The 12190-nt window shown below is 41.0% G+C and overlaps 1 protein-coding gene across 3 annotated transcripts in view; it reads left to right on the top strand.

Moving 5' to 3' along the window:
- MAPKAPK5 (MAPK activated protein kinase 5) overlaps positions 1-12190 on the top strand; it is a 36665-nt gene that overhangs the window by 15098 nt on the left and 9377 nt on the right. For 2 of the 3 annotated variants that reach the window (XM_021698500.2, XM_021698498.2), the window contains exons 5-8: positions 1039-1147; positions 2890-2979; positions 3727-3822; positions 10409-10489. In XM_021698500.2, coding sequence (XP_021554175.1) covers positions 1039-1147; positions 2890-2979; positions 3727-3822; positions 10409-10489 — 376 coding nt within the window. The remainder of the gene's footprint in view (positions 1-1038; positions 1148-2889; positions 2980-3726; positions 3823-10408; positions 10490-12190) is intronic. The other variant, XM_044921280.1, reaches the window with a different exon arrangement.

Raw genomic sequence — 12190 nt, 5'->3', positions numbered from 1 at the left:
AGCTGCTAACTGTAGGCTGGGGAGGTGAGGTGTCTCACAGAGTGGTTATGTGGGGGCTAGGACTTGGTAGCGTTCTTCCAGGTGGAGAAAGAAGATGGATTTGTAAAAACAAATGGGAAATCATAACTATTTCTTAACAACTGTGCTCTGTTGGTGAAAGCATTTGGATAGAAGCTGGAAGCATTTATATCAAAGAATGGTAACCAGAATTCCGATTTTTTTTTTTTTTAACAACATGAGAATTTTTGCTTTTCTTTAGTAGCTGTGTAACCCTGTCCAGCTGTCTTGCTGGGTATGCTGTGGTCACATGGAAAACTAGTATAGTGGGGAGAAGGAGTGGAGAGAGACACGCAGACATAGATACAGACATAGACAGACAAGGAATGAGAGTGAATACCAAGGTAGCCCACACCAGCCAAGTGACTTGAAATTCATATCCTATACAAAGTCATATTCTGTTTTTAATGCACTTTCTATCTAGCTGCCCTAAATATGATACAAAAACATGTCACTTAAAAGATCACCCCTGGGGCACCTGGGTGGCTCAGTCGTTAAGCGTCTGCCTTCAGCTCAGGTCATGATCCCAGGGTCCTGGGATCGAGCCCCACATTGGGCTCCTTGCTCAGCGGGAAGCCTGCTTCTCCCTCTCCCACTCCCCCTGCTCGTGTTCCCACTCTCGCTGTCTCTCTGTCAAATAAATAAATAAAATCTTCAAAAAAAAAAAAAAAAAATCACCCCCCCCCCCCCTTTAACATCTAGTAACAACAAGTTAAGTCCAGTATCTTCAAAAGGATCATTGTCTTCAAAACTTAATTATTTTACTCTCATTTTAGCGTCTTAGAAAATTTTAGGTGAGGGGTATTCCTTATCTATAGTGTCCAGTTGATAGTGACAAGGGGTCCAACTCCAAGGGGCATGGTAGGGCTAGACTTAGGAAGTAGTTACACACTTTGTAGATGAGGTATCTTTAGGTTAGCTATTTGATGTTTCAGTTTTTTTTTTTTTTTTAACTTAACAAAATCAAATGCTTTCAAACAGGGCTCGACTCTTAATTGTAATGGAGATGATGGAAGGGGGAGAGCTATTTCACAGAATCAGCCAGCACCGGCACTTTACAGAGAAGCAAGCCAGCCAAGTAACAAAGCAGGCAAGTTAACCCCGGGTACCAATCAAACTGCCAACAATGTTGGTTAACAAGCACAATTTCATTGGGGGGAATAAAAGAAAGCTTGAAGAAAAGCTCTATTTGATCTCTCATTGCCTGCTTTGTTATGTAATCAGAAAAGATGCTTTGACAGGAGAAATGTGACCCCTTTTATGCTTGGGGGGGGGACTGTATTTTTAAGTGGTTGTCAATTGCTTGCCTATTATAAGATTTAAATAAACTCTGGAAGAAAGGTAATCTTTTAATTCCTCTGTAGACTGTAGATATCTTTGAGTATGTAGCATTCCAAGCAGTGTTGGACTTTGAGATAAATTGCTGTTGATAACACCTGAAAGATTGTATGGGATAAAAATACCTTCTGGGACAATTGTATACAAGATACTTTTTGCTTCTGAGTCACCTCATCAGATTTAATAGAATTCTAAGGTCTTTGTAATTCTGGGTTATTCCTGATTATAGTCTCTCTATTTTGACATCACATTTTATTGCTAGAAAAATGATTTATGTCACAAACAATACTAGGAATCTAACGAAATAACCTCTTGAGGACGTGACAAGCTAACTCCACAAGGCTTATCTTCAGGCCAAGCAAGCAAGGCAAAAAGCAGGAAATCAGACCTCAATTGGTTCTAAATACAAAATTCTTCCAAATTTTCCATGAGCCTCAAGCATTCTTCCCTCACTTAAAGCAAGAATTCCTATCAAAGTCTCTGCTCACTGGGCCAGAGCCCCTTGTGGCATTAGCGGAAGACTTGGCCCTCTGGTAGCGCACTAGCTGAGCTTGTGAGCGCCGCGGCCAGCCAGCGGCCTCAGCTTCAAGCGCTAACAGTGTGTGGGAGCCTTAAGCATTTTTGGATGCCTCCTTTCTGGTAGGGGGGGGACTGATACTTGGAATGCCAAGACAATTCCATACTGAGAGTTGAAGAACAGGTAGAATTTGTTCTATTTAATTTTAAAAATTACATCTTGTATTTTTCAAAGATTTCAAATATTAGGATGTGCTCTGAGAATCTCATATAAAACAAAAACCCTTCCAACCCACCTAAACAGGCGACATTTCATTTCAGCAAATGGGATGAGCAAATTGGAACATCAGGTGGAAAAATGCAGTTAGCAGCTTTCCATTTTTCTTGAAGGCAGAGCCTGGAGTTGAACCCCCGGACAGTGCGGTTCTCCCCGGAGCCAGGTGTTAGCGCCCACTGTCCTGCTAGGGGAGCCCAGGCCCGCTGAAGACTGCCCGGCACAGTGTTTACGCTGCCGTGGTGGGTGCGTCTCAGAGGAGTGGAATTGGAAGCATTTCGTCCTTCCTGTTTCGTACAGGATTTAACTGTCAGTTTACTTGGACAAAGAAGTGTTCTACTGTTTTATTTATTTATTTAGTTTAATGAAATACAGGTTGCAGCTAAACTAAGCTGAATTCATTTCTATTTCTTGGTACCCATCAGTTTACTTGGGCAAAGAAGTGTTTTACTGTTTTATTTATTTGTTTATTTATTTATTTAGCTTAATGAAATACAGGTTGCAGCTAAACTAAGCTGAATTCATTTGTTTCTTGGTACCCAAAGTCTTACTTAATTTCTGCTGTAAAATTGAAAACCAACCCCAGTCTTAACTGACTTAATTAAGAATTTTTTTTTTTTTTTAATATCCTGAGTTCTCTAAGCTAGGGGCATTAAAGAGCTATCTTTTCTAAGATATGGTTGCTCCATTGTGTCCTTTTCCAGATAGCTTTGGCTCTACAGCACTGTCACTTGTTAAACATCGCTCACAGAGACCTCAAGCCTGAAAATCTGCTCTTCAAGGATAACTCTTTGGTGAGATGACTTGTTTTTCTGCATTTTAGTGCTACCACTCTCAACACAGTTCGGGAATGGGTGTGTAGGTGTAGATTCAGAGTTCTCTGAATCCATGGTGAAGAGGCTTTAAGCCAAAGTGCTTCCAGCAGCTTACTTTCCCCACTTGTTTCCTTGCTAGAGGCTCAGAGACATTCTACTATACCCCTGGCATTGATAATTTTGGATGGTACTGATATACATTTGTAAGACTTAAGATTTTGGATATGATTTGGGGATGCTTTGGAAAGGGGCAGGAATCTATATGCTGTTAAATATTACCTTGAAGTGTAATAGTTGTATTTGCCGTTCATTAATGCTGATAAGGTGTTTTTTTCTCTCCAGCCCCTTGTACCATGTCCCACCAAATAAGTTGCTCTGGCAATCTTGAAGTTGATGCTAAAAGTGAAATCGCACCCTGGATTGGAGATGATGGGCCAGTAGATAGAGCCAGGGGGCACTTGGTTAAGATCTTGATTTTAGTACTGCATATACCAGTCATGAAACAAGGCCAACTATGAGTGGATAGAAATTCTTTACCTCTGTGTTACTAAGAAAAATTCCTCAGTATGAATCATTTCTCCAGATGTGAGGACATGCTATTCATAGGCTCCGGTGTCAGCTAAAAACTCGTGAGAGAGAGCACAAGATAACCTGTCTTCCACCTGGATTTTCCTTTAGTGTTTACTGAGAACTCTGGAGCAATGACTCCCATTTGTTTTATTTCAGGATGCCCCAGTGAAGTTGTGTGACTTTGGATTTGCCAAAATTGACCAAGGTGACTTGATGACACCCCAGTTCACCCCTTATTATGTTGCACCTCAGGTAAGCATTTACTCTTTCTGCCACAGGATGTGTCACCGGGCTGTCTGTAGACACGTTCTTCTCTTCCACAGCACAAGTGGGCATGTATTACCAATGGGAAGGGAAGAACTCAGCTTCAGAAACCTACAGTCTGCTTGACTAGATGCAGGCATTTTATTTTAAAATCAACTTGTTTTAAAAACAAGGTATGATTTGTATACAATAAAATACTCATGCTTTAAGTACAGTTTGATGAGTTTTGACAAATAGATACTCCTGCACGGTCACCACCACAATCAAGATATGAAACATTTCTGTCACATCAGGAACTCTTGTGTATCTTTGTAGTCAGTTTGCACCAGGTAACCACTGATCTACTTTCTGTCATTATGGGTTAGTTTTGCCTGTTGTAGAAATTCATATGAATGGAACTCATGTACCTGTTGTGTTTCACTTCTTTTGCTCAGCATGTGTTTGAAATTCATCCATGTTGCTGCATATATCAGCAGTTAGTTCCTTTTTGTTGTTAAGTAGTGTTCTATCATAGAGGACTAAGCCATGTTTGTTTATCCATTCACTGACTGATGGCCATTTTGGGTTTTCTATTTTTGGCTATTATGAATAAAGCTGCTAGGAACATTCATTTACAAGTTTTGGGGGACATCTTTTCCAAAATGGTTGTACCATTTTACCTATTCCCCAGTAATATATAAGAGTTGCAGTTACTTCATGTTCTTACCATCAATTCATGTTTGTTAGTATATATAATTTTAGTTTTTCTGGTAGGTCCGTAATATTATTTCATTATGGATTTAATTATAATGCTTTCTTAATGGTTACTGTTGAGTATTTTTTCATGTGTTTATTAGACATTCTACTGTGAAATATGGGTAAAACATTCTCTTGTGAAGTATGGGTATAAATCTTTTGCCCATTTTTGGTTTTATAATTGTGAGGTATAAAAAGTTCTTATTATTTTCTGGATACAAGTTCTTTGTTGTATATATGTATTACTTTTTATTGCTACTGTGATGAATTGCCACAGACCTAGTACCTTAAAGCAACACATTTATTTCCTCACAGTTTTGGAGGTTAGAAGTCTGAAACGGTTCAAGGTGTTGTCAGGACTGTGTTCCTTCTGGAAGCTCTAGGGGAGAATCCATTCCCTTGCCTTGTCCAGCTTCAAGAGGCACTTGCATTCTTTGGTTGGTGGCCTCCTTCTCCATTTTCTTTCTTTCTTTTTTCTTTTAAAGGTTTTATTTATTTGTCAGAGAGAGGGCACAAGCAGGGGGAGGGGCAGGCAGAGGGGGAAGCAGGCTCCCCATTGAGCAGGGAGCCCGATGTGGGGCTCCATCCCAGGACCCTGGGATCGTGACCTGAGCCGAACGCAGACGCTTAACTGACTGAGCCACCCAGGCATCCCGTCTTTCTCCATTTTCAAAGCCAGTACCATAGCATCTTCCAGTCTCTCTGACTCTGACCCTCTTGCTTCCCTTTCATAATTGTGATTACATTAGATACACCCAGATAATCCAGGATACTTCCCCATCTCAGGATCCTCCATTTAATAAAATCTGCAAAGTCCCTTTTGCTGTGTAGGGTAACATATTCACAGATTCCAGGGATTAGAACATGGACGTCTTTGGGAAGCCATTATTCTGCCCACCACATATATATTATGAATATTTTTCTCAGACTGTGGCTTGCTTTTCAGAATAGCAGCAGTTTTTTATTTTTAAAAAAATTTTAAATTTTTGTTAAAGTTAATTAATTAATTATATTATTTTTAAAAGATTTTATTTGACAGAGGGAGACACAGTGAGAGAGGGAACACAAGCAGGGGGAGTGGGCGAGGGAGAAGCAGGGAAGCTGAGCAGGGAGCCCGATGTGGGGCTCGATCCCATGACCCTGGGATCATGACCTGAGCTGAAGGCAGATGCTTAACGACTGAGCCACCCAGGGGCCCCAAAGTTTATTTATTTATTTAAGTAATCTCCATCCCCAACGTGGGGCTTTAACTCACAACCCGGAGATCAAGAGTCTCATGCTCCACTGACTGAGCCAGCCAGGCACCCTAGAACTTTTTTATTTTGATCAAATCCAATTCATCCCCTTTTTTTTTTCTTTTGAGAGAGAGAGAGGGAAAGAAGAGAGGATCAGATGGAGAGGGAGAGAGAATCTCAAGCAGGCTCCATGTCCAGCATGGAGCCTGACATAGGGCTTGATCTCACAACCCTGAGATCATGACCTGAGCTGAAAACAAGAGTTGGATGCTTAACCGACTGAGCCACCCAGGCGCCTCTCACCCATTTTTTTTTTTTAAATGGTTGGTGATTCTGTTTCTAAGAGGTCTTTCCATACCCATGTACATGAAGATTTTTCTCATGGTTTCTTATTAAAGGTTATAGTTTTAGCCTTTTTTTTTTTTTTTAAAGATTTATTTATTTATTTTAGAGAGAGTGTTAGCGAGCAGAAGGGGGAGAGGGAGAAAAGCAGACTCCCACTGAGCGTGGAGCCTGACTCGGGGCTTGATCCCATGACCCTGAGATTATGACCTGAGCCGAGATCAAAAGTTGGATACTTAACCGACTGAGCCACCCAGGTGCCTCCCCCGACGTTTTTTAAGTAGGCTCCATGCCTGGCAGGGAACCCAACACAGGACTTGAACTCATGACCCTGAGATCAAGACCTGAGCTGAGATCAGGTGTCAGATGCTTAACCAGTTGAGCCACCCAGGTGCCCCTATCGTTTTAGCTTTTACCTTTTGGACTGTGATTCATTTGACGGGTGGTGTCTCTGTGTGTGTGCGTGTGTGTGTGTAAAATAAGGGTCAAAGTTCTTTTTCCTTATGGATGTCAGGTTTCCACATCATTTGTTGAAAAGAATAACTTTGTGTCATTGAATTACCTTACAGTTTTGTTGAACTGAATTATCTTGCAGTTTTGTCAAAAATCAGTTGACCAGGGGCACCTGGGTGCCTCAGTCAGTTAAGCATCCCACTCTTGATTTCGGCTCAGGTCATGATCTCAGGGTTGTGGGATGTAGCCCTGCGTCAGGCTCTGGGTTCATTGCAGAGTCTGCTTGAGATTCTCTCTCTCCCTCTCCTTCTGCCCCTCCCCACCTCGAATGAATGAATGAATGAATATCTTTAAAAAAATCAATTGACCATATATGTGTTAGTCTATTCTATTCTGTTCTATTCTGCTTATGTATCTATCCTTACAGCTATGTCATGTGGATTACTGTAGCTTTATATTAAGTCTTGACCTCGGATATCAGATAGTGTAAGAAGTCCTTCAAATTTATTCTTTTTCAGAATTGTTTTGATTATTCTGAACCCTTTGCACTTTTCTGTAAATTTTACAATTCACTTCTCTATAATGGAAAAAATCTCCTGGGATTTGATTTGGATTGTGTTTAATTTGCTGATGAATTTGGAGAAAGTTGACCTCTTAACATTATTAAGTCTTTCACTTGATCTTAGCCAAAAGGCCGAGAAGCGATCATTATTAAGTCTTTCAATCAGTGAACATGGTAGATCTCTCTATTTAGGTCTTTAATTTTTCTCAGAAATATTTATATTTCTTAGTGCATAGGTTTTGTACATACTTTCTTAAGTTTATTCCTATATTTTATATTTTTGGATGCTGTTAGAAATTATATATTTTTTTTTTTTTTTAAAGATTTTATTTATTTATTTGAGACAGAGAGAATGAGATACAGAGAGCATGAGAGGGAGGAGGGTCAGAGGGAGAAGCAGACTCCCTGCCGAGCAGGGAGCCCGATGCGGGACTCGATCCCGGGACTCCAGGATCATGACCCGAGCCGAAGGCAGTCGCTTAACCAACTGAGCCACCCAGGCGCCCAGAAATTATATTTTTAACAATTTCATTTTCCAGTTGTTTGTTGCTAGTTTGTAGAAATACAAATGACTTTTGATCCCTTGTATCTTGCTAAATTCACTTATCAATTATAGTAGATTTTTTTGTAGATTTGTTAAGATCTTCTACATACAAAATCATGGTTGTCTGTGAATAATGACATTTACTTTGCTCTTTCCAGTATGTTTGCCTTTTATTTCTTTTCCTTGCCTTATTGTACTGGCTGGGACCACTAGCTGAATATAAGGGATTAGAGCAGACCTCCTTGCCTCATTCCTGATCTTAGAAAAAATGTTCAATCTTTTACCATTAACCATATTAACTATTACATTTTTGTAGATGCCCTTTTTCGGGTTGAGGAAGTTTCCTTCTATTCCTAGTTTACTGAAAGGGAATGTGTTAAATTTTGTCCAGTGCTTTTTCTGCATGTTAGCCTGATAATATATTTTTCTTCTTTATTTTGTTAATATGATGAATTAATTGATTTTTTAAAAGATTTATTTATTCATCAGAGAAAGAGAGGAGGAGCAGGGGGAGCGGCAGGCAGAGGGAGAAGCAGGCTCCCCACTGAGCAAGGAGCTCGATGCGGAACTCGATCCCAGGACCCTGGAATCATGGCCTGAGCCGAAGGCAGATGCTTAACGCACTGAGCCACCCAGGCGCCCCACAATTTACCAATTTTTAAAAATATTTTATGGGGGATGACTGGGTGGCTCAGTCATTAAGCATCTGCCTTCGGCTCAGGTCATGATCCTAGGGTCCTGGGATCGAGCCCCGCATCGGGCTCCCTGCTCAGTGGGAAGCTTGCTTCTCCCTCTCCCACTCCCCCTGCTTGTGTTCCCTCTCTCACTGTGTCTCTCTCGGTCAAATAAATAAATAAAATCTTAAAATATATATATATATTTTATGGGCTCAGCTTTTGGTTTCCTATGTGTAAGAAATCTTTGTCTCACCCAAGATCACCCAAGATTTCCTCCTACAAGTTAATAGTTTTATGTTTTGCATTTATATGCATGATCCATTTTGATTTAATTTTTGTATAATGTATGAATATGAATCTAAGTTCTTTTTTTTAGCATTTGGATATCCAGTTCCAGTAACATTTGTTGAAAAGGCTATCTTTTCTCCAAAGATCAATTGAATGTGTATGTGTGGGTTTAATTTTGGTTTTTCTGTTCTGTTCCAGTGATCTCTTTGTCTTTACACCAGTACTGTACTGTCTTGATTACTGTGGCTTTATAATAACTTTTTTTTCTAATAACTATTGAGATAAGGTAGTGTTAGCCCTCCAACTCAGTTCTTTTTCATAGTTGTTTTGGCTATTCTAATTTCTTTGCATTTCCATATAAACTTTTTTTTAAGATTTTAATTATTTATTTGAGAGAGAGAGAGAGACAGAGAGTGACAGAGAGCATGAGCGGGGAGGAGAGGGAGAAGCATGCTTCCCGCTGAGCAGGGAGCCCGACACGGGACTAGATCCCAGGACCCTGAGATCATGACCTGAGCCAAAGGTAGATGCTTAACCAACTGAGCCACTCAGGTACTCCTATATAAACTTTAGAAACAGCTGTTAATTTCTACAAAAAAGCCTGCTGGGATTTTGACTAGGGTTGTTTTAGAGGTATGGTTCAATATGAGGACCCTGACATCTGAACAATACTGAGCCTTCTAGCCCATGAGCAAGCTGTATTGCTCCATTTATTTTTGCCTTTAGTTTTTCTCAGCAATATTTGTGTGGTTTTCAGTGTACAGGTCTTTCCCATCTTTGTTAAGATTTATTCTATGGTGCTATTATAAATGGTATTTTCTTTTTTAGGTTTAATTAATTCGCTTTACTCTTCTTGTATAAAAACACTATGTGGTGGCCATAGCTGGAGCCTGGGTCCTCCGCATGGAGACTCTGATGTGGGTCTTTACAAGATGGTCAGTGAATTCCTGACAGGGAGACTTGGTGAACACAGTCTCTTTCCAGAGTGTTGGGGTAAGGCAGCTGTAGGTCTTGGAGATGGCATCGAAGGTTGCTTTGGCAAAGTTGCCCCAGGTGACACTGCAGCCCCTGGCTGAGGTGTGGCAGTTGTCAACATCTGCCATCGGCAGCTTCGTGGGCATGGGGCTAAGACCATAGCGTGGGTCTGGGTGTGAGAAGGAAGCAGACCAGTGCATAGTTGCAGCATCCTGTCATCCTGCAAGGAATCTGCGGGGTATGCCAATATTGTTCCCCCAGGGGTCTCGCTGCACAGGACAGTGGAGAGCTTGGCCAGGATGATGGCCCCATGGATGGCAGTGGTCGCCTCCTTGAACACTTAACACCCAGACCAACATGACTGTTATAGTCCTTGATGGCAACAAGTACCTTGAACCTGATCCACTGGCCAGCACTGGTCTGCTTTTATACAGGCATAAGGGATGTCTGTGTCTCCAGGAAAAAGTCCATGATCTCGGATGCCTTGATGGGCAGGAAGAAGAGTTAAATCTCTTCCAAGGACTTGATCTTCATGTCCTTGACCTGGGCAAAAACTCATAAATTGCTGGTTATAAGAGGGAAAGCAGGTTTTTGCAAGTTTGTGTTTTCTGGAGGGTTGGGTTTTTTTTTGTTTTGCTTTGTTTTAATTGTTAACTGCCAGTGTCTACTCTCCTTCAGCATTCTTTTTCAACATTCTTTCTCAAGCTGTAGGTGATTTGGTGTGGTTTTCAGTAAATTGTCCCCTTTGGTCTGACTCTGACAGGTATTGGAGGCACAGAGAAGGCATCAGAAGGAGAAATCTGGCATCATACCTACCTCGCCAACACCCTACACTTACAACAAGGTAGGGGAAGAGATACTTACCTGTACCCTTCAGGTATAGCCCCTCTTCTCCTGTGGGGTGTTTGTGGTTCTTTGGGAATGAATTCTTTGGAATTCTAAGGAAATTCTTATCCCTTAATATTCCTGTCCAAAAGGCTGGCAACGGCCACACATGCAGAAGATTCCTTGGAATTCAGGTTTTTTTGTCTGATGAAATATGAAATAAGTTTCTTAACAATTGAGGTTTTGCAGCAGGAACCAAGGGCAGTGGTCACCTGTAGGTTATTTATTTGGATAGTTGTAGTCCACTGACCACATTTAAAAGACGTGGCTGTCTTGCTTTTTTTGAGGTGGAGGCCATTTCTGGGAACATTCCATGGCCATTTATGGTACTGTTCTTTCTTCCTGTAAAATACCCAACCTAGAACAGTGTCTACAACACAACAGCAAGTGTTCCTGGTCTTACAGTTCTCAGTCTGTAGCCTGCATATCAAGCATCTCTGTTCTAAAACACGAGAGGATTAGGGCCTCTTAAAGCAGGTCCTGGAGTCGCTGAGTAGATCAGAAAAAAAAAATGATGCTTCCTGGGGACTCATGGCTGAATATAGATGACAGAGAGGGACCTGAGGGTGGTAAAAAGGCAGTAGGTTGGCTCTTCTTGGGTCCCACACTTTAGGGCCCCACATGTTCCTATAGCACGTGCACACACGTACACACAGGCAAACATCAGAGGGAACACCCAGGCTCCTCTGCCACTCAGGACCCTGTGCTCTACCCTGTCACTGGCACAGTGTAACCAAGAACCCGAAACATCTACTTTCATGAGTAATACTGGTCAGTCCCCAAGAAGTCACTGCTCCACACCTTCTTGCCCTACAAACTCAAAATCATAGTCAGCTCTACCCTTATGTAGTGAAGGTTTGAGGGCTGTGCTGATTACAGCATCAGAGTCAGAAACTGCTTCCCGCTTCTTGATGCATGCAGGAAGTGAGTGGTAGAAGCATTTAGATGACGTTAATTTACTTGCGAAAATTTTCTCAGCATGAGTGCAATGGATTCTTGTATGATATATTATTTTCCAGTAGTATTTTTGTCTTCTTTTCCTGTTCCATTTTGTGAACCCCTAGTGGTGCTCATGAATTAGCATGGCATTCATAAAAATTACACACTGCAGATGAGTAGCCTGTTGGAATAATAAACAGCTCATATTTTTTTTCTCATATTACTTTTGAATGTGTATATATGTTAGTCTAGAGATAATCCTCTTTATATTGGCAACTAAGTCAACACTGAATGCTACATTTGCAAATAATATTTTAACAAAAATCTGTAATAAGATGTAATTAAGTTTTTAGAAGTTAAATAACTACATCAATCTTAAAAAATAGTATCAGTTTCCTCATGTGGAAAGTGAGGGATTTGAACTACTTTTTTTTAAAAGATTTTATTTATTTATTAGAGAGAGAGAGAGCGAGCACAAGTAGGCAGAGTGGCAGGCAGAGGGAGAGGGAGAAGCAGGCTCCCCATTGAGCAGGGAGCCTGATGTGGGGCTCGATTCCAGGACCCTGGATCATGACCTGAACCGAAGGCAGGCGCTTAACCGACTGAGCAACCCAGGTGCCCCAATTTGAACTATTTTTAAGATTCCTTTCACCTCTATAATTTTTTTTTTTTTAAAGATTTCATTTATTTACTTGAGAGAGAGAGGGAGAGAGAGAGCATG

The sequence above is a fragment of the Neomonachus schauinslandi genome, chromosome 14 (assembly GCF_002201575.2).
Source record: "Neomonachus schauinslandi chromosome 14, ASM220157v2, whole genome shotgun sequence".
In the NCBI taxonomy this organism is placed as follows: Eukaryota; Metazoa; Chordata; class Mammalia; order Carnivora; family Phocidae; genus Neomonachus; species Neomonachus schauinslandi.
The sequence above is the reverse complement of the archived record's forward strand: the minus strand, read 5'-3'. Positions and strand labels throughout refer to the sequence as shown.